General features: G+C 39.1%; 1 protein-coding gene across 5 annotated transcripts in view; it reads right to left on the bottom strand.

Annotated features, from left to right (window-relative positions):
- Positions 1 to 23672, bottom strand: part of caskin1 (CASK interacting protein 1) — a 104104-nt gene that overhangs the window by 29685 nt on the left and 50747 nt on the right. For all 5 annotated transcript variants that reach the window (XM_053338384.1, XM_053338382.1, XM_053338385.1 and 2 more), the window contains exons 2-6: positions 17966 to 18017; positions 6437 to 6534; positions 6163 to 6308; positions 2323 to 2418; positions 2055 to 2185 (exon numbers count right to left, since the gene is read on the bottom strand). In XM_053338384.1, coding sequence (XP_053194359.1) covers positions 2055 to 2185; positions 2323 to 2418; positions 6163 to 6308; positions 6437 to 6534; positions 17966 to 18017 — 523 coding nt within the window. The remainder of the gene's footprint in view (positions 1 to 2054; positions 2186 to 2322; positions 2419 to 6162; positions 6309 to 6436; positions 6535 to 17965; positions 18018 to 23672) is intronic.

Below are 23672 nucleotides of genomic sequence, written 5' to 3'. Positions count from 1 at the left end.
GAACAATCAGGACACGGGCAACAAGGGTCTCTTTGACCCAAAAGGTATTTTAACTGAGCTTTAAGCTGGATTGAGAGATCTTTGTTAAGGGGCCATGCCAAGGGTGGGATGGGCTCAGAAGCTATGCCAAAGGCTACACTCCTGTAACTGACAATGCAACAGCTGCTACAGATATACCACGAAAGCTGTCTTCGGCTTACAAGTTATTAATGTCTGAAAATGTCGTTACGAATGAAAACAATATGAAGCAAACTAAAAAAGATGGGTTCAAGTATCATCTCCTTTTCAGAAACACACATCTAGTAAAGTCATTCCACTGCAAACACCCTGCTCACTGAGATACCTGCTCTCCACCACCATTAATAAAACAATGAAAACGCAGCAGACCTTCCCTACACAGACTGAATGAAAGAATTTAAACACAGTTGCTGTGCAGAATATAATTAAAACGACACAGGTCACTGTCCAGGCACACTGTAACATCACCTACTGTACAATCTATTATCTCAAATGCATTGTGGATTGTTTTGTTTTATAAAGCCAGACATGTTTTAGTCAAACCATTCCCCCAATGCTCTGATGACACATCACTGACAGCTGTATTCGCATTGTCTGATTGTTTTGAGTCCCTTACTACCGCTACTGAAACTCAGTATGTGTCCATCTGCTGATTTCCAACTACAGGAAGCGTGAAGTTCTTCATTTTGCAGTACTTTTGTGAATGAAACCAAAAATGGAACACAACAGGGGGCAATCGTTCTAGTTAATGACCACATCTCATGAATGTGCACCTGCTCATGAACAGGTGGAATTCATTAAAACAAAATGATCGGTTTGTGCAGTTTGGTTGACTTATAACATTCATACGAGTAAACCTCACAGAAAAGATTAATTACTGTATATGAGGCTTTTCTGTTTGTATGATTGGTTAATTATCTGTCTTTTCCATTGATTTGTTGACAATTAAGTGCAGAATATCAGCAGCCTTATCTTTTAAATGACAGGGTCGGGGGAAAAGGCCATCAAGCTGGAAGATAAACTGCAGTAAAGAAAAACAAAAGCTGTCAAACACACAATTAATTTTCTTCCAACTTCTACTGAATTAGCGTCTGTATGCTCGTGTATTTACGCGAGTGTGTGTCTGCCACAGACTGCCGGCCATGCCTAATGAGCATCATTTATCAGTGTCACTTCTAGAGAGGCGCGCTCTGCTCTGTCAACTATGACAGCCTTTATTCTCTCTCTCTCTGTCTCTTCTCTTTATTTTTCTACCTCTCCCTCTCTCTCTCTCCTGCCCTCTCGGCTGCAGTCCTCTCTCATCAGTGTCTCTCTCCTTTCCTTCGCCGTTCTGTCTGTGTCTGCCAGGCAAGCAAACTTATGCACCATCACACGCACAGACACACGGAGCCCAGAGTTACTTAAAAGTGCTTGGGAATGATGAGAGAGAGAGAGAGAGAGAGAGGGAGAGAGAGAGAGAGAGAGAGAGAGAGAGAGAGAGAGAGAGAGTGAGAGAGAGAGAGAGAGAGAGAGAGAGAGGTGTGTTTATTTACTGCACCATTCTGCTGGGATTTTTATAGCAAAGCTTTGTGCTAAATGCTGACATCGCCACAGCAACAACAGTCACTTTACAATAATGCTTTTGCAAAAACGTCGCAATTGCAAAACATAAACAAAAATTAGGTGCCGAGATGAAATTTTAATGACTTGACATTTAGTGTGACTGAGCGCCATGCAGATCTGTTGTTTCCTCCAAAGTGTATTTAGAAGTATGTGAGTGATGCATAAGCTCTTACTGTATGGCAACACATTAGTTTTGTGACTCCTTTAGTGTACTACATCATTTTTTACCCCTGTTGTGTTATACATGTGTTTTATCAGCATGCTCAGTAGGACTCTTAAACCAAGTCATTCATTAGACGTGGTGCATGTGTGCTGTGTGGAGATGAAAAACTGTGCAGAAAGATGTGTGGTGTCTAAATGTGTGTTAATATGAACCTATGTCCTTTTTTAGATGGATCTGGATATGGATCTGAATATGGATCTGGATCTGGTACCTGATGATATCTATGTGTCCATTCTTGGCTGCCAGGTGGAGAGGAGATGTCCCGTTCGGGTCAGTGGTATCTCCTTTTTTGGGCTCCAGCAAAGCAGCACACATGTTACTGGAAAGCAACAACTGGACCACCTACACACACACACACACACACACACACACACACACACACACACACATACGCAAAACATGAGCATCAGATTTTATGACTCCTGTAGACTTTATTTGTTGCTGTTTCTGAATTATGACCAAAAAACATAGCTTCTTACCCCAACTCTGCCAAACTCACAGGCCAGGTCCAGAGGTGTTTTCCCTGCGTTATCCACAATACATGGGTTGGATTGGTGCTGCAGCAGCATCTCAGACTGAAGACAGGAAACACACACACACACACACACACACACAGAGGCAAAGATACACAGATGCATGAGAAAATATATTAAATATTCAAAAATCCATCTACTGTAGCTGGCATTGCATGAGAGGCAGAGAAGTGGGCAGCTTGCCAGTCAATCACAGGGGTATAAACAAATAACCTTTCACACTCACGCCTACAGGCATTTTGGAGTTTCCAATTCACTGATCGATAGACCCCTCCTCTGGTCATGTTAAAAAAAAGGGGAAAAAAACCCATTTCCACAGTTAAGTATTTCCCCAGTGTGTAGAAGCTGGTCCTGGATGCAGAGTTTAGGCTCACATTAGCAACTCTGTCCTGCCCTCAATTGGATTTGGGGAAGTTTACACTCCAATAACCTCAGCCAAAGTTACCGGAGATAATGTTATTTTGTCAAGCATGGGTTAGTCCTCATGATAAAAGCCTTTTCTCCGATAACGTTAAAAGTGAAACATATTTGCTGTGTCTCAAATAATGTGCTTCTATACTTGCGCTTAATATTTTGAGTGCATAAGTGCGTTCACGCTGAGAAGCATGGAAAAATGCATTGCACTATGAGTACCCAGATAGTGCACTCAAAACGGTCAAAAAGTTGAGTTTGTATGGACACTTTTCCCCCTCAACGGTCGCCATCTCGGCTATGTCGTGGAAGTGGAGGGATCACTTTTCAAACTGGAAATGGTGGCTGAGGACATTGTAACTACGGTGAACACCGGCACATTATATAAATGCTTTATACATGTCTTTTTTGCACTACTAGTACTATTATATTGTTGTCACATGTAAGTCATCAATAGGTTTCTTGGCTTAATTTAGCAGTCTGTAATGATTTGGTACCATGAACGATAACGCGAACGCTATCACGAACGCTAACACTAGCTTGCTAAGTAGCTAATCGTCATTTTCAGGAGGTGAGTAGTAACGGCCGTGTTTGATTTGAGACAACACTAACCTGTCAAATATAATGCCCAAGTATGTCAGTTAAGTATCCAAATGGGGTTTATGTTAAAATAAAAATAAAAAAAACAGCCTGATTTTACATTTTTCCATATCATACAATAATAGAACTAACTAGCTCTACACTGCAATACAGTAACAATGTTGTTTCCTCATTTCCGTGTCATCTATATTACAGGAGCTTCAGTTCTTTGGGACAATATCATGTATGTAGGTATAAGGTGCATATTCAAGACCTTGAGACCAAGCTTTCAACCAACTTATAGAGCTGTTAGCTTAATTTGCTAGCAAGATAAATAGAGCAAGAAATGAGAAGCCTGCTTTTGCTTACCTTTGTCTGAAACCAAGAAACTGTTGTTTCAAACATAAATAAGAATTTGGTAAATTTGCCACCATTATTATTGTAGATTGCTTATGTACCAGGTGAGAGCTGGATCTGATAGGTGTAGCACTAACAGTAACTAAGAGGGGAAGGGTTAAGCAAATATCAATTTACATAAACTGCATTTCTCTGGACTGTGGGACGAAACCAAAGTACCTTGGGGAAAGCCAAGTGGTTGATAACATATAACATTCACACAGTCCACACAGGAAGGACAGCAGGTGCAACAGGCAACAGTTCTAACAGTGTACTGTCCCACTTGCTCAAAAATATAAAAGAATTATGCAATGCACTAACAGACATGCTAATTACACTTTTGCACATAAACAAACCTTATTATGTCACGCTCTGTTAACAATCAAAAGCACGACAGATGTCCTCAGAAAAATCAGGGCAGATAAACACATTTGTGGGGCACACATCAATACATACATCTAAAAGTACCTTTCAACATCATCGATTCAATGTTTTAAGCCTGTTGTCATGTTAAACATGTATCTTTTTACTGTGTTTTAATAAAAAATAACCCTAATATGATAATGACTCAGGGATGCCATTAAGCTGCTTACTTTAATAAGATGTGTATATATCTATCACAAAAAGCTGAGTTCAGCCAGTTTGTGTCCCTAGGTGAGTTAAGAGAATCCATCCCTTTAGATTGCAGCTTGTCTCTATAAAATGACCTCAGCGAAGCACTTTGACATCAGGCAGAAGGAAGGAAAGCTTTGATAAAGTTGCCCCACTAGAGGAATTACTTAATTGGGCTTTCAGTGTAACACCTTAAAAATGGAACAAATGAGTAGAATACACTGAATTACATTCCCTCGTGGCAGATAACAACGTACATCTTGTTTTTAAAGCCAATGTCTCTCAAATCTTCGCTGTGCTGTCTTCTTCCTGGATGTTAAATGATTCATGTTTGAATCTCAGAGTTTTGGTTTCAGTTTTTGTGATTTTTTTCATTTGCCCTTGCACACTGGGAGCAGCTGTGGATTAGAGCTTCAGTCCCAGTTTGTTAGCCTGTATAAATCATGGTTATTTAATCAAGTAGAGTCACGTGGTTATTCAGTGTTTGGAGCCTGTGAATACCCAGTGTCTCTCTCCTCTAGGGTATGTTTGTTGCTGTACTAAGTCTGCTGCTATATTTCATTGTTGTTTCTTTGGCAAGTCTGCAGCAGCACTGCAGTGTTTCCCCTAGATTGTTTTTTTCTAAGCTTTAAAAAGCCTGAGGATGGAATTTATCTCTAGTGTTTCATTTCATTTCTAAACATTTCTTTCTTACTCAGTCAATTTTGACACAGAAAAAATGTTAGTCAACTAATCAGTGTCTTGTAGGCAGGACTGAAGGCCCTGTACACCCACACTTCACTTACTGTGGCATGTTAGATCTCTGGTCTAGTCGAATTTGGGTGAAAAAGTGTAAAATAGTCCAATAGAATTAACAGGCTAGTGAGACTGAGTCCATCAAGCACAGTATGTACATGCCCACACCATCCTGACAACATGTCCTAACTGAATGTGAGCATCCGACTATCGTGTCACATTGTGTAACATCGGATGCTCTCTGTCCACATTGAATCTGTTAAATATACACTTTTTAAGTCTAGCAAAACATGGAGTGGGTACTTTCTGCCCTATGTTTGTACTTTTTAAACAGAAAAAAACATTTTATACTGTGATATTTGTTTATTGGAAATGACATACAGTAGAGCCAACAGCTACTTAACCAGAAACTTCCAGCTCCCTCCAGCCAGCTGCTACCTTATTTAGGTTTTTGTATTGAAATGAAGAGGTATCATAGAGACAACGCCTCATTTCAGCGAAATGAATCAGCTGTTCCTTGTCCATGACGCGCCTTCAACATGAGAGACAGGAAGTAAATAGAAACAGGGCATCCAACTTTAGCTCAAAACGGCAGGCTGTATTGCGCTACACTGTATAGCCTAGCGCTGTGTCGCTCACACCCACTTAGGATACTCCAATAGAAAACAAACCTCATTCAGATAGGACATCATTTTCCTACATAGATAGCTACCTAGCTAGCTACATTCACAAAAAGGATCTGAAGGCTTCTTATCAGGCTATGTGCTTGGTACTAATTTATCCATTATTACAAAAATAATGTATATAATATAGATGATTTAAAAGGTGCTACAAATCTTTTAAAGAATCTGCTAAAAAACCTCTTTCGATTTCAGAGCTAAATGATGCGGAATTAATTATGAATTATAAATGAATGAATAAAGTAATTGACAATAAATGTATGAATATTAAGTTAGAATGTATTATACTAAATAGACAGTCCTGTGATGTGAATCGTGCCTAGTCAATACTCTTTTAGTTGTGAGTGTTCTTTGAAGAGTTGGTGGCACTCACCACGTCGTAATGGCCGTGCTGTGCTGACAGGTGGAGAGGAATCTGTCCTTCATCTGATTGGCCGTTGACAGACGAACCGGATTTCAGCAGCATCTTCATGGGCTCCGCCTTCCCCTGCCAGGCTGCATAGTGCAGTGGCCGCATGCCTGCACACACATAAACACACACACAGGCCATATCCATCACATATTGATCTGTGGATATTTATATGTATGGGGGTGAAACACAACACACATATTTTCTGTATGTGGCTGCGTATATATTCTCTTCTCACCTTTCTGGTCTCTAATGTCGACAGCAGCCTGCGACTCCAGCAGCAGAGAGATGAGCTCCAGGTTCCCATTGAGGGATGCGTGATGCAGTGGAGAAAACCTACATTACACACACACACACACACACACACAAACACACACATATATCATTATTACACACTTGTGATTACCCTTATTTTCTGCCTCATTTGTTTTTATGTTTTCTGAATGACAGACATTACTAGCTTTGCTGTTCTTGGGTTTTTTGGACCCAACAACCATATAAAAACCAGGCCACATACATACATATAGACACACACAAACACAAATACACACACACACACACACACACACACACACAGGCCAGAGATAATGGTGAAGCTTAGCATGACAAATAGATTTAATAGCAGTGGATTAGGACCAAACATCTGATTTGTATCTACTTCAGGGATAAAAAATAGAGCAGTGGGAGATAGATGGAGTGGTGGGAGATGAAAAATATGCAAAAGAGAAAATGTATTATATCATGTAAAGGATAGTGTATGTGTGTGTGTGTGTGTGTGTGTGTGTGTGTGTGTGTGTGTGTGTGTGTGTGTGTGTGTGTGTGTGTGTGTGGCCACAGGATGTATGCTGATGAGACTGTTATGTCAGCCTTGATGGATAAGTGTTAGAAAGTGTATTAGAAGAAGAAAGCATCACGTAACCTGAGGTAGACAGGTAAATATAAATCCATGCAAACACACACAAAACCTGCCTTTCTGTGTCTAACACACACCTTCTATCTATGTATTTGACTTCTATCTAGAGTGACATGTGTCTTCTCTCTGGGGATCTTCTTCTCCCTGGAGAATCGCTGTTTTCCATCAAATGCTGTCATGAACAGCTTTATGGAGGCTCTTATGCTGTGACCTTTGAATGACGAACTATGAGACTAAGGTGTCAGGTAAGTACGCATAAATAATAGTGTGGTGAATGAGGCGGTTACTGACAGTTGCTCCTACTGTAAGGCCAAGTGTAAGGCTATCAGTGTATGACTTTAAAGACTATAACAAGTGTATTTTTGTAGATAGAAAACCAGCAGTACAGAGTCGACTCTGGATTGCAGGCGTAACATCAGATTTGCTCAGACTTAAGCTTACTTAGAATTTGTACTTGAATGGGCTGTTAAATGGCATTTTATCTAGTAAGAGATAATAATTTATTGCTTCCTGAACTCTCATTTGTCTCAAGGATTCTCATTTGAGAATATTCTCTATACTGCTTTTGGCTGGGATTATAAATGTGATGAGAGGGAAACCTAATAAAATACATGTCATTGTTAGACATTCTCTCCTACTGCAACCTTTTAGTGGGATGATAAAAGAGTCAAATTAAACCCATCCTCATTTTTCTTATACTGCCCTGGAGCTTGTGGCTTCCTTGATCCCAGTTTGGGAACTGCTGCTGTAGATCATCATTAAAAAGGTTTAATAATGCACCAAAACCAGCCCAGACTGTGCACCTGTGAAATCAACATCGTATTTTCTAGTCTACATTTCTGAGGGAGCTAAATTAGCAGAGGATGTCAGAAAAAAAGCAACCCAGAGTTTTCTGTCATCAAGCTGGTACAGAGTGGTCCATCTATTTGAAGCGAGTGTAGCCTGATATGGAATTGAAAGCTGCTCTGCTCTTCCATTTTCATGAGTTTGTCTCCTACAGATGTGATGTTTTTTTGCATTATATAATTCATCCTGCATAATTTGAAGGTGGAAGCTGATGGGGGGATTTGAATGGTTGTGTACCAGCGCAGAAACAGGAAATCCAACATGAGTGCAGGTACAAATAGGAGTCAAAAGGCTAAAAAGATTGAGATGCAGTGTGCAAATCATAGAAAACAAACAGTATGACAGAGAGAGAGGCAGCAACATTTACATTTTGGGTATTTGGCTGATGCCGTTATCCAAAATAGTTTACAATGATAAGAAATGTGCTAAAATAAAACTAAATACAGGTTAATAGAAAAAAGGGAACCAGTGAGACTGAAGTGAGACTGAAAACAGAGAAACAGACAGCAAAAGATACAGTACCTACCTGGACACAAAAATAGAGAGAGCAATGTGCAGGTTATGTCTCTACAACTGTCCGTTCTCACACTCTACATCTGCAGTTTAAAATGTTTAAAATGCAGATTTACTCACTGAAAATTCTGAGAAATGTTTAATATAATGGAAACTTTATTTCAAAAAGAAAAAGACAAAGCATTCTCATCTCCAGCTTTGACTGTGAAGTTTGACAGCTGATTTTATCTGCTGTAGCTAGCTATTTAATTAAGCTAATTAGGCTGTTAAGTATATACTGTACTTGTTCATATTTGCAAATCTTCACATTTTGATTTACTTTTAACATTACAAAAGAAAAGACTTTTAGAATGAGGGCTAGCTTGTGATAGTTTGCGTTAGCTTACCTAAATACGATGAAAGGCGAGAGATTGCTGCTAACGTGAAATACCTAAATGTGCTAGCTGTAAACTGGGCTTGTTTTTTTAAATGCAACTTGGTGACCCCACAAATTAATTAACAATCATTAATTGAGTGTTTATATTAAAATACAAGCGTGTTTTATTTGCTGTGGAAGTAGTGTATTTCTTTCACTTTTTAAATATTGAAACATAATACTAGAATAGTTTTCAATACTGTAGCTTAATTTTATACAAAGCTGCCAGCAAAATTAACACAATAAATTAATTCCATAGTTTTTGAGATTATCTTTATTGAAACTTTGACTTTGAGAAGTTTGTGTCAGCTTCTACTTGGCTACTTGACCCCTCTACTTTTTAGAGTCCTCTTACCTTTTCTGGCCCATACAATGCTTGATACTGTTAATTTAACACGTACATCAAATTACATACGGCTGTGGTTGAGGCCCTACCTAAGAAACCTTACCTCAGTCTACGGTTTCTTGATAACTACTGACCAGGCTCTAATCTTTCAGTGTCTTTAAACCCATATAAAACAAAAATGATCTATATAAACCTTTTGATCGGCTTTCAGGGTGTGTCATTCTACTGAAGCTGCTCTGACCAGAGTGGTAAACGATATTCTACTTGCTATGAATTCAAATTCCACCTTTGTGTTTCTATTACTGGATCTAAGTTCAGCCTTTGACACCATTGATCACTGTATACTATTAAACAGATTACATTGTAATTTTGGTGTCTGGCCTAGCTCTCTCTTGGCTTAAGTCCAATTTACTGTATCTGATCTAATATTTATTAAGTGCTGTCCTGCTGTTATTGATTGATTATTGATTACTGCAACTGTTCTGATCACCATTGCATCTCTCTAACCTTCTGTTTGTTTGTTCCACAAGTACATGAGCATCCTCTCTCTTTTCTCCTCCTCTCCTCTCATGTGTCTCAGGCATCTCTTGCTGGACCAGCACCCACCCAGGAACCGCTCTGCTTCACTGGCTGTTCATGCCATTTCCTGAGGTGTTGGATCTGATTCCTCATCCTGCAGGAGTTCAGCCTCACCTCATGTCTCTCTCTTTCTCTCTGAATGATGTCTTCATACCTCTCTCTCTTCTGTCTTTTCCTGTCTCTTCTAACACGTATGAATGGTGTGATGTGAGTCTCCCCTGTGTAGTCTGTCCTCCTGCCAGGTCTCTATGGTGATGGAGGATGCCTGTCTCAGGTCCTATTCTGTTCTGGTGGCACCTGGAAGCTGCTTGGCATCCTCTTCATCACATTGTTCATATATATTATATATCGATTATTATTTTATCCTGTTCAATGTGTTCTTTAATTTGTGTCCTATTCCGTCCCATCCCACGTGCTCCCCGTCTGCATGTAGAAACCTAATTACGGTTGCTAAGCTGTCATTGGTCAAATCATTGTGTGGAGGTTTTAGCAAATAGTCAGTAGTACAATCAAGACTTCCATCAAATTAAGGGGCCAGGATGTATTTAACATACCTCTCTTGAGACATCCAGGTGTATGAGGTAGACTAGCTTCTGGTTGGCCTTAAACTCAGTTTTGCTCTTTTGTGATTCTCTTTAGTGTTGTGTAACTTCGGAGATGATGAGTTATTGTGTGAGGAAGCCAGGTACAGTATACTGGAAGACAGCTGTGAATATACCAAATATAGAAGTCACACTTCTTTTATGTGTGCGTCTGAGTGTGCAGACAGTGGAGCAGCACCGTTTCTCTTTATCACTCTCTCTCTCTGTTCCTAATCCCTCCTCTCCCTGTTATCTTCTCAAGCTTCACAATGAGAAGTACTATTCATAATAAATTACCTCACGAGGCAGCTGGATTTGGAAGATGAGATCATATGAGAATCCATCTTGTCAGGTTTCAAGTTATGTGCTTGTGTCTGAACTGCTGGTGGTGCGGACCAATCAGCGTTACAAATCCAGCTGCCCCTTAAGGTGAGTAGATGATAGACAGACGATTCATCCAATCACCTGCCAAATATGCTTTGAAAGTGCCTGCCCTTCTCCAAACATTATCCATGGACGACTTAATAAATACTAATAAATTAATTTAACAATAACCGTAACACAGACATGTTAGATAACTTATATTATTACATAATCATACTGTTATAATACATAAAACAGAAATACTAAAGCACAAGAACCACAAAATTTACTTAAGCACAGTATTCGAGTAATCAACCACGACACCTATGATAGACCAGCTTGTGCATATAGAGAGGTGGATATCGCAGCACCTGTTAAGGTAAAAGGGTTCAACAACACCTGTGAAACCCTGTGGTGCCACAGACACCAGTGTGACACTGTCAACGAAAGTTATGTCAGAGTCATCATGGAGATCATTCTCCCTCTTGCTTATAACCTATGCCTTGGTGTGAAAAGGTGTCTCCTCTCTCTTTTCACTAGGCCCTCGTTCCCAACATTACAGATTCTTTTGATGTGTTACATCATTCATTTCAGTCTGATGTTTCTGTTAGTGTATCAGTCCTATTACACAAATAGCAGGGGTTATGTTTCGCTGAAAGGCTTCAGTCCTTCTGAAATAATGTATGTTTTGTGATGTTAGGACAGATCATATGCTTATCATCAGTGGTAGTGACAACAGGTGAGCATCATGAGGTCCTTTGCAGTGAGTCACTAGGCACTGTCAAGCTGAGGAAAGAAAGGAAAACTCTTTGGTAGTAAATTACATTCTATTGTGCATCTAATTTAACGCATTCATGGCAGTGTGTGTGCCTACAGGAAATGTTCATTATCAGCAGTATCAGAGATATCCTACGCTAATGTTTGTTTGGATTTGGTCTGTATGCCTTGAAAGCTTTGTACCAGCCTAGGTCAATGTTATGGAACCTAAACCAGATGGTAGGGAGACAGTAAAAAGGTCACAGGTCTATAGTATAGTAAGGTTTTGACTGTTTCATTACTATTTTTGTAATGCCAGTTTTTACACTTAGTCCTTGCCTACTAGACGAGTTCACTAAACACCCCCTTTAGTTGCCAAGCAACACCTTATGCAACCTCTTTGTTTACTTTATATTTGTACTTGTGTAAACGGTCAATGAACTACTGTTTTAACTATGATCCATTTCATACCCCTTAATGTAGCTCACAGGTTATGGAAGGACAGTGTTTCTCATTAAGCAATACACCCATAACCAGCTAGGAGACACTGCCTTAAAGTCAGCTCAAGTCACTGAACATTAGCCTCCAATGTGCAGTAAATGTCACAGATTACACAAGACATTGTGACAAGAATGGCTGCCGCCTTAAAACAGCAAAGTTCCAAGACAAATTATATTCATCCCTTGATCCCTGAATTCGCACGGCAAGCTGTCTTGATAGTGCTTACTTTTGAGGAGACAGAGGGTGGGTGAGTCCACAGTGGAGAAAGCTATTGTAACTTATTAGCTTTTATTGAACCTCTACTTTTGAAGCAAAACATTTTTCCAAAACAGAGCAATGGTTTGCAGACGAAAGTTTTTTGACTTGTAACTGATTGTCCTTTCTAACGGATTATTAGCAAATTCTTTAGCAAGTTCTGCATGAAGTTAGTGATCCCGTTAGTGATCATCCCTAACTAATAGTTAGCAAGTTAATTAGCAAGTTCTGTGTTAAGTTTTTTGTCCTGTTAGTGATTGTCCTTGCTAACTGACTGTTAGCAGGTTTGTTAGCGAGCCTACCAGAGAGAAGTAAACAGAACAGAAGAGAATGAATAGCTGTGGGCCAGCTTCTGAGTTATAGCTACAGCAGCTCAACAACTCATCTGCAAAGAAGTAGTCTAACTATGTCACCACACTATTTCATATGGACGAGCAAATATCTTTGTGGTGTGACTGCCACTTTACTCTGCAAGATGAAATGTGATACATATCTGGCTATTTTTAGGTAGGTGTATCCTTCATGCCCAGAGTCTGGTACAATAATATAAACAGTTTCAACAACAATATCATATTGAATGTACTGTTGGAGTCAACACTGTAAACCATGTTTTAATTGGATTGTAAACCTTTTAAATAATAAATCAAGAGAAGATGTTTGTATCATTGGAATCTCCAGAAGCTCTATGGACTGAGGCATGTATGGCCGCCCACTGAACCAACTTCTCACAACAAACCCTATGCAAGTGGCATAACCTACTTCTCAGCGACGACCGCGTCTTCCCTTCGCTTTCCCCTCCAGGGTCAAACTGGGATATCATTACACAATGCTGCACTAGACTGACTCTGTGTGTGCGTGCAGCCCTGCAAAGTGTGCCAGCGGCTGTATATATGAGGGAGGGGGAGGAAAGCTTGTGCTTTTGCCAAGCAACCTGCCAAGCAACCTGCCGTGCAATATTTATACCCCCCTACCTCCCCCACAAATCCGTCGTTCTCTTCCTTTCTCAATCCACTTCCCTCCTGCTCTCTCCTCCTGCCTGTATCCTTTCTTCAGCCACTGACAATCTCACTACTTCCCTTCACAGCTCCATTCTATTTCTCCTCCTGTACTTCCTCTCAAGGCTCTTCCATTATGCCTTTTTCCTCTCTTTTTTCATATTTCTCCCATTTCCCTCCATAAATCCACCACTCTTCTGTACATCTTCTCCATCTTCCAAGAGCCTGTAGAGCCTTACAACCTTTCATGTAATCCTTGGTCTCTAGGTCTTTACATATACAGTATGGAAAGAAATTGGTGTCAATACTAGTGCCATATTTGTGAGTACATTACGGTGTTCACAAATCCATCATCTTATCTACAAACAAATACAGCCCAACTTGACCACATGGAATTAAGATATCTACTATTTGCTTTTGAATTGTTTCCTGTCCATTTAAATGTCTACAAATATTTAAATACACAGTTTTGACAGGAAATACAGGACGAGAGAGATAGAAGGGGATGACACGCAACAAAAGTCCCTGACCAGAATCAAACCAGTGACGTTGCTGTTATATTATTGACAATCACTCAACTACCGAGTGCTATGTTAATCATGAAACTTGCCTCCCAGGCATTACAAGACATTTCCTATAACTGCACCAAGCCTGAGAAAAAGTGCTGCCTTAAGGATAAAGTCCGGGAGCAAAAGTTTACTTGTTTAATTAAATTGGATGCCCATTACCTTTGTCCACAGCAGTTCCTAATTTCCCTGGTGTCAAATTAAGTTAAAATGTGAGCTAAAAAACAAGTGTGAATGCAAATTAACACCAACCACCAATATCAATAATATCAGTAAATGGTTGAAATTACAGCAGGTAATATTAAACAAAATCAAGAAACAGAGTGTGTCAAACAGTCACAGACAAATGACCACTAATAATTACAAAAATCCATCCATTATGTTCATGAAAACGAGCATCAGATAGGAAGATACATACATATATACACTTTTGCTCTTACTGTTGCTCCATACCTTGAAAGTTTCATAGTGGAGTATTAAATGGATAATTATCGTTGAAGTTATTGTTTCATGTTCTTGCCAAGAGACAGAGGAAAAGACTGTTTCCTCATTACAAAAATGAAAGTGTAAAAACAACACTGAGTGGTTTTTAGAAAGGTTTATGTGGCAGGTGCAGTAACCTCCTGGAATCTTTATGCTAAGCTAAGCTAACGGGCATGTGGCGGTAGCACACACATGATCATATTATCCAACTTATTGTCTTGGTGATGACATCAACAGTCACAAGCTAAAGGGATGAAGCATTGCTGTGGGTTTGGGTGCGCACATACAGAGGGAATAAAGCCACAGTAAACAAAACTACCAAAAAGAACACCACCTCTGCCTCAGTCTATGGTCTGAACCCACATCTTGTGTCTCCTCATTTCACAAAACAAGCTCCTTTTCATTTCTTTCGGTTCCTCTCACCAGCTGCATCTGTTTGTTTATTTCTGTTCCTTCCTCTTAGCTTGTCTTCCTCCACTTTGAGGGTGTGGTTGTACAGCAACAAACAAGCTTAACGCTGGTCCACTTCACCTGTCACACACATACTTACACACTCATACATAAACAGTTTGACCTATTTTCAGTAATGAGAGATTTTTCATGCCTCCGAGGCCTTTTCCAAAACACGCCACTCCAACAGTCACACGCTGGACAGCAAAGAAAAACAAAATCTGTCTCCTGGCTCATCTGCTGTTGTGCAGTTTACAAGAAGCTGTTCTACGACAAACAACATGTCAATCTGTCAACGTGTGTGCTTTTTTTATACGTGAGCAGCTCCTGGCTCATATATCACATTGTCTTGTGTCTCTTGTTGTTTTCTAATCCGTGTCTGTCACATAAAACGTGTGTCCAGGCTTCTTCTGTCCATAAAACACGCAGCCAATAATTCCACATCATTTAAGAGGCTCTTGTGTATTTGGTGGCCTTCTATTAGAGGACAATATCTCTGGGTGTGTTTTATGAAACATAAAGTCCACATAGTCAGTGTGAACATGCACTGCAGAACTGTGAGTCAGGAGGGAAAGGTGTTGGGCTATATGAATCTAGGAGTTTGATGAAGACTTCCTGGTGATGGAAGCACTTTGTTGGACATGTTTATATGAACATTAAAATATGATCATAATGTAATTAGGGAAATTATGAGATTAAGGCAAACTCATGAAAACATCATGTTTTGATAATGTTAATGTATTTTTTATATATTATAGGTAGGTTGAAGGTTTTTGCAGGCTGTAATTTTTCATTTTTATTTTGTTTAGCAAGGGCGGTAATTTAAAACAGCTGCTCTGTTTTAGTAAAGTGGACCTCATGGCCACATTTTCAAAAGTAAGCAAAGTGTTAAGATGACTCATGGTAAATTAAATGTCATGATAATTTACCTTTAAGGCGTGTAATCTGTTTTGATGGTCTAATCACTTCATTTTAAGCATGTAACATTAAACAGTCACTGAACACAACACAGCAAACAAGAGCTTTTACTCCACTCTTTGCTGTTATGAATATTTGAGGACTAAATGTACACTGCTTCTTGCATGTCTGGTTCCATATTCATGCTATTTGTCTGGAAATCTATATACTTCCAGGAAAGGTACAGACAGATTTCACCTCATGAACTTAAAAGAGAACGTGCTGAGACTGAAGTACTTCCTTTCTTTCATGTTTTCCAGGTCTTTAGGGTAAAGCTCTACTCTATATGCCTGCACAAACACAGTCACATGCAATGCATATATAAATACATTGGAGCTCTCTTGTACCCTCCGGTCTCAATGGGGATCTCCTTGTCAGGGTTTATGAAGAGGAACCTTCTTCCTCGGCACGCTCTAAGTGCTTTGTCAATGTCTCATCCTCAGTGTCTGTGAAATATAACATCTTGACATATACAGTATATGTGTCACAACTCTCTTTCTCCTGTCTATATCACCACACTCCACATTTCCACTTTACTCCTACTCTGCCTTTAATTATCTTGATATAAAATTACTGACCGCCATTTTTGTATTCCTGCTGTTTTTAATGATGCCAGCTAACTTACACCAATTAGGAAACACTATATCATACAAACATACACAGGAAAACAAAACATCAGGAACAGCGAATTAGGGAGATCTGATGCTGAAAGATTCCAATTAAGAGCTCCTTTTTTTTTTTTAAAGAGTGAGTTCATTATGAGTCTCCGAGCGACTGCCAAGAAAAGTGAATGATAAATTTATATGCTTACGCTGACTCATTAAGCTACATGCGCTCATTTTAAAATAACACTCAACTCCATGTGTTTCTATCACAAACTTTATTCATGACTTATTAGTGCGGCAGCCAAACACACACAGCCATGTCAGCATGAGCAGACCCGGAGCATTTATTACTGTGGGAGAAATGAGGGGGCAAAGAGGCAATAACAGTAAACATACTAATTAGATTATACCATTCAGCTTCACTTAGAGTGCCAAAGCGGTTCTATGAGGATTATTTTTTGATCTTTATCTTTACAGAACCATTTTATTCAGCGGTCGTTCAGCTCGGTTCAAATTATTCTCACAAGGGCTGGAGCCGGTGTTACTCGAGCATTTCTCTTCTGTCTAGTTGTTTCCTGCTGCACCGTGCAGACAATCGTGGCTCGTGGATGAACAGATACTGTAGGCGCCAAATTAAATGAAAGAGTAAGAGCCACCATTAGCCTCCAGAACAGCTTCAGTGCTCATCAAAGATTCTTCAAGTGTGTGGAACTGCTGGAGAATATCTATATATCTAGCACTTCAAATTTCTGCTTAAATTCACTCTTAAATATAAATGTCTATATCTTTATTTACAATTGAATAAAATTAACATTTAAAATATGGAACTAACCCTACCCAAGTTATTAACATTCATAACTGCAGACTAATTGATTGATTTTATTATTTATCAAATCAAAATTGAGAGTCAGCATTTATAAATCTAAACTTAATAGACTGTGCTCTAAAATAGAATAGAATAAACAATAGAAGCGTGATGCTGGAGGAGGATTTCCTGCAATCTGGCAACCCCAGAGTGATTCCTAACGCCTTATAAATGATCTATAAAGAATAAGTAAATGATTTATTTAACATTAATAAAATATCAATTCATCTTTTATAGAGAGTGGCTTATCAGAAAGAAACTAATGTGCCAAAACCAAGATCAGACGCCAAAGTGAATGCTGAAATCTCATCAGGGGTTAAATATGATGAGAAATCTTCAAAACTGTCTGTCTCTCTAGGTGCTCTCTGTAACACAATGAAAGCAGATTTCAGGGATGCAGTCCTCCATTTAATGTTTTGTTTATGACTGCTTTGTTTGTTTCAGGCAGTAACTGAGGAACGAGCGCTCACACGGGTACGTAGCCACATGCTGCACACATGCAAGGCTTTTAATGGCAGAATGAGGGCAAATGTATGGAACTAATATCATGACAGCACGCCATTAATACGCTCCTGTCATACACACACACACACACACACACACACACACACACACGTCATTCTAGCCTAAAGTTTAGTTGAGTGGTATCTGGGCTAATCCGGCTTTTAATCCTATAGAGACAGAGGCAAAACTAGTGATAATACAGCTTTTATATGAATGGGACTAGAGGAAGTGTGGGAGGAAGAGGATGCTAGGGTGTATGAGAGGAGCAACTCACCCATCTGTATCCTGGAAGTTGACATTCACTTTCTTGGCAGACCCGAGGAGCTCTGAAACACAAACAAAGTGGGACATCAATTGATTTTTACAGCCAATAAAAGATGGTTGTTGCCTTTTTTTATGAAGCAATGCAGCAATACTGGTGTTGTATTTAATGTTTATGTTTACAACATTATTGTGTCAGTATATATGAGTTTTTATTCCATCTTCAGGCCAAAGGAGCAGAATTTTTCCACTTTCCTCGTTTTTCATTCACTGCCAATGCTACTGTAGATCCATTTGTTCAGAACAGAAGACTCTAAAATCGAGATGTCATTTATTATGACTCATATTGCCATCATATTTCCTTGCCTGCCCTTTGTAGGAAAGAATGTATTGCTGTCTTCTCGAGTTCAGGCTCCCATTGTGATAATATCTGTCTGTGATACTGAATATTTACATCATTCAGAGCATACTTGCTACTGGAGTGAGGAAATATGAATGCAGGACTCCCCTAAAAAAATCAGTTCAATAACATAAATCCTGTCAGATGAAATCACAATAAGGTTATTAAAGTTATCAAAAACATATGTGTTTAAACACACATTTCACTTGGTTGCTTCACTGCATCACTTTGGCCTAATTTAAAGGCGTTCTGAGAGCATGACACGCTTGGAGAGCACTTTGTAACTGACCTGCGACTCATGAATTAATTTGACCTGACTTTGCAACACACTGTAATCAAGTGCAGATGGTGATGCTGCATTATGTATTTACATTAAAGCTGTTTAGGTTGTGAACAAACCACACAGTCTCATGAAGTCTGCAAAGTCTCCATGTTTTTTCTTTCTTTCACCAAATGATGTGAGACCTGGCTGAATGAGCTTGGTGTGGCGACTCTTTGTCTCTTCTTTTGAACTGGGCCCAATCTCACCCTTGTCCTAAACCAGTTAGCGTGGTGTCGAACTGGACTATAACCCTCCAAGTGCAAGTCTGCTATAGTTCTTCAAAAAACAAACAAAGCAAACAAAAAAACCCCCAAACAAGCTGCAAACTTCAAGGCTGAAAAATTAAACCAACACAGAAGTACCAAAAACTGCAGTTCCTCAAATGGCCTCTTGAGGGTGGTTGCAAAAGCGAGTCAATCCCCACAAACCCCAATAAATGAGTTTAATGCAAAGAGACACTTTTACAGCCTGGTATAAAAACTGTTTTGGTGGCTATAGCACAAGGTGAATTTTTATATAACTCACCCATTTAAATTTTATAAAGGTTTAAAGTTATGAATAACTAAGGGTGCGGCTGCTTTGCGTGACAGGTGCTACACCAGCTATTACGTTAGTAAAGTAACGTGACTATTGTGTAACCCCACATTCACAGTGTATAGCTGTAGCTCTCACTATTTCACAGTGCCTTTTCAGTTCACGAAAGTTAATTATGATTAATAGTTAATTAATATTTTGGTCACCTATAAAGTCAATGTTTGGTTGTATTAAAATACTTTTTCGCTAGTAAAAATTATCATTAGAGTTAGCATTATCACAGTTAACCATAGACTAGAAAGATATCAACTTAAGTTCTGTCCTGATTACTTTATCAAATAGTATTGATCATGCATACTTCCTTTAGTTTTCTCTCTTTTTATGATGGATCATAAAAAGGTGAAAGCTCATTGTTTGGGGGATTTTAAAGGGAAACATGAAATATAATTTGACAGCTGAGCAAGAAAGACAGCTGTAATTAACCATGCTTAATCTATACATTTAATGTAGAGGTCCCATACAGCTGTAGGTGTAACTTCATACAGCTAGTGCAGATAGATGAGAAGCTGAATTCAAATATCTGGACTTTATTGCACTCCCAGTGGTGAAATCCAATTCATCAAGTCCTCCAGGGGGCTATAGCAGAATTTCTGCTGACTTCATTTGGGCTGAACACTTCACCTGAGTTAATATTCCTCATAGTTCAAAGCAATAAGCATGTAACAATGAAAAATCATAATAATAATAATACGTACCAAATTTATCTTTAAAAATATTGCCTATATCAGTACCAGCAATAGGGACATGTCACGGTATGTATGACCAAAGTTTGCAAGGGCTCGGCCCACATTTGGATTCAGCCAGTTTAGTTGTGTCTCTTTCGGTTTCACAGTGATGTCAGGGATTTGTCACTTTACAGCGAATCCGTCACTGCCCTGCAGGCCTGTTGACTGGCTCACTGCCAGAGCAATGTCACGGGTGAGGAAACCAGTGGCAGGGTCGATAACCCTTATCATTGTGATATGAAACTGCTAATTAGAGGACTACATACACACACATACACAAGCCTATTCTCACATATTGAGCTTCTGGAGTAACTTAAAGTAAGTAAGAAAGTGCAGGAAGTTTGCTTTAGGTCAAATTCATGGTTAACACACACAAACAAACACCCACACTGGCTTCAAAGAACAGATGCACAAACACACTTGCACATATTTTTTCCACTTTCACATGCTTTTTTCATTTTCTGCCCCTTTTGTTTTTATGTCTGCTGTTAGCTGATGATGCAGAACTGAGGCGCAGCAAAGATGAGCCTGTGCCCTTTCACTCTTTCTTCACACAAACACACACAAATACACACACACTCACTCCAGGGCGCAGGAAACAGGACAGTCCCTCTATTGTAGAGGAGACAGCTCCCAGCGCCACTGGGAGAGGAACATTGATTTCCTAACAGGCTATTTCTGTCCGCTAAATGCAGGGATTCACTCACACACAACCACATATATACACACACCAGCTTTCAGAGACATTTTCTACATCCTCTGTGTGTGTCTGTGAGTGTGTGTAATTGTTGTTAAAGGCAACATAACCTGATATGCTTCCACTGTCATGCATTAGGTGTGGTGAATGAATTTACGAGAGAGACAGAAAGAAAATGAAAAATTAAACATTCTTGGATATCACTGATAAGCTCCGACAATGACTGGCGTCTTCCCAGAAACAGAAAAACACACATACACATATACACACACACATCTTTGTCTACAGATCTTCGCATCTGCTCAGCAGCCGCCAACCATAGCCTTTCGACCCCATAACGTCACAACGACAAGCCATCAGTCCTGACCCCTGTCTCTGCGTCGCCCCAGTTATGTGGCAGGAAAATGAACACACCCGGCAAAAATCCCCTAGTTTAATTTGATGGTGACTTTGAGGCTGATCTTTGCGAGGGGAAACTTTCCACCCGGTGTGTCTGGTTTTCACAGGTTACCGGAAAAAATCCACATTGGAGTTTCTCCTTTCTGTTTGATGGATGCCAGGAGTCCAAATGAACTATTTTCCTGAATGTCACGCAACTGTCCAAAATGCTACTTCAACAATCATTGTACAAAATAAAAGCTCTTTTTGTTCACTCTACATAATCAGTTTTCATTATTCTAGTTAAGTGTTAATTTGGTTGTTTCTTGTCTATTTCCAACCATTTGCTTAATAAATGCATTGAAGCAAACTACAGTGCAAATGCAAACCTGTTGCTGATATATCTTATATGGAGATGAATATGTACATACACACACTTTAAACATATCTCATACTGAACATAACACTTAACATTCAGTCTCTGTCTTTCACACACTCACACTGTCTTTCAATATTTGTCATGCTCTTCTGATGCCTCAGCAGGCTAACAATCCCCAGTCACAATGCTGATGTTTAGCAGGTATAATGTTTACCATATAATCTTATTTAAGAGAAGATATTCCTTTATTAGTCCCACAGTGGGGAAATTAACATCATTGCAGCAGCAAGTGGATAGCAACAGTAATATTGGTGTTGAACAATAAGATACTTTTTAAAGTGTGAAAAAGAAAATAATATATATATATTGCATAGTTAAACTAAGGTAATATTGTACCAAAAATACTAATATTGCACAGTTGTGTACATTAAAAAGTGCAGTTATGAAATATTTGCATGTTAGCATGCTAGTATCTGCTAATAAGCTCAAAACACAAAGTAAAGCTGAGGCTGAAGGGAAAGCAATTAAGAAGTAATGTAATTTGGACATAAACCAAAGTATGAGACAAATAATTTTGATGATGGTGCTAAATAAAAAATTAAGGGATCCCCTCAGCATGAATTATTATAATTCATGCTGAGGGGAAAAGAAGTCTGAACCAAATCCAAATCTGACAATCTATCTGATAATTGCTGACATTGTTTTCTAAAAGTCACAAATGTCAACCGTATGCCAACTTTCATCATCTGGGAGCCATGAATGCCTGTACTAGTCTTCAGTTCTCAACTGTCAGCATGGCTCTTAGTCAAGAAACAAACATGTCTTGCATTCTGGTCCAGCAAGACAATGTTTCTGTGATGTTTTTGCGTGTTGAACATCAGTGCAAAATGATGCGTGAAGAGAGACTTTTGATATTCAGGATTGTTGAAGAAGCTGTCATGATGTACATGAAGTGAGATCCGTCATATGAGAAATGACAAAGTAAAAACAAACATTTGTCCAGCTTTAATGAACACCAATGAGAGCAGCAGGGTCTTAAATGGGTTTAATGGAGTCTGAACTCATTGTAACACATGATGGGTCATTAATATTTCAGTGTTCGTGCTTTCAGTGTATGAATAAGAAGGATGATCAGTAATGGAGCTTGCATTATATTCTGCAACATGTAATATTACAGTTTAAACTGTGAGTGGTGGTTCAATTGTTCACAACAATACACTTTAAACAGTTCTCAGTGTGTACAAGGTGAAATGAACATATTGATCCTTCTCAGTAGACTAATCAGGCTGAACAACTAACAGGCCATAAACTGAACAAGAACACACACATACACATACACATACACATACACACACACACACACACACACACACACACACACACAATTGCATCAGTGTGTCCATGCCTCGCTGTGTGTGTGTGTGTGTGTGTTGCTCAGAGATGCTGGACAGCAACCTTTGCGACCAGTCATAACAAACAGAGAAACCATGGTTATGGAAAAACTAGCTGAAAAAACACACTCCAAAAGTCCCCACCCACAGAACTGGACACACACACACACACACACACACACACACACACACACACACACACACACACACACAATAATGTTGGCACTCATAAATACATTCATGTCCAAACAAAAAAGATGACACGCTTGCTTAAATGCAAATATAAAGCGTACACGTACACATGCATTCATAAACTGCTGCTGTAGTGTTAAACACTGCAATGACAGCACCCATACAGTAGGTGTTCACTGTTTTCTACTAGCATAGACCTGCGTAAGGGAAGGATATCTGCAGCGTATACTGAAACTGAATAAAGCAGAATACAGTTCAATACAGAGGAGAGCGACCAATGGAGAATTCCTTTAAACTGATTTGTGAAAGTAAACTCAGAACTTGTGAAAATGCTGGAGGCAAACAATCTTCAACAAACGGAGAAATAAATATCTGTTATTTGAAAGTCTATTAAAATTGTTGAACCCTTGGGGATATTGAGAGGTTGTTTTTTCTATGTGCCAGTCAGGAAGTTGGCATACTGCCTCTGGTAATAAGATAAGAAGAAACATTTTGAATATAAATTGAAAAAAATATACACAAGTGGGTTACATAAGCCAAGAGAAACTGACCATTTCATCAACAGTTTATTATATTCAATAAGTTATGGCTTTGAATACAAAGTAATATGAAACGATTTCTTATTGAAGAGTAAACAACTAC

Source organism: Scomber japonicus, chromosome 18 (genome assembly GCF_027409825.1).
Source record: "Scomber japonicus isolate fScoJap1 chromosome 18, fScoJap1.pri, whole genome shotgun sequence".
Classification (NCBI taxonomy): domain Eukaryota; kingdom Metazoa; phylum Chordata; class Actinopteri; order Scombriformes; family Scombridae; genus Scomber; species Scomber japonicus.
The sequence above is the reverse complement of the archived record's forward strand: the minus strand, read 5'-3'. Positions and strand labels throughout refer to the sequence as shown.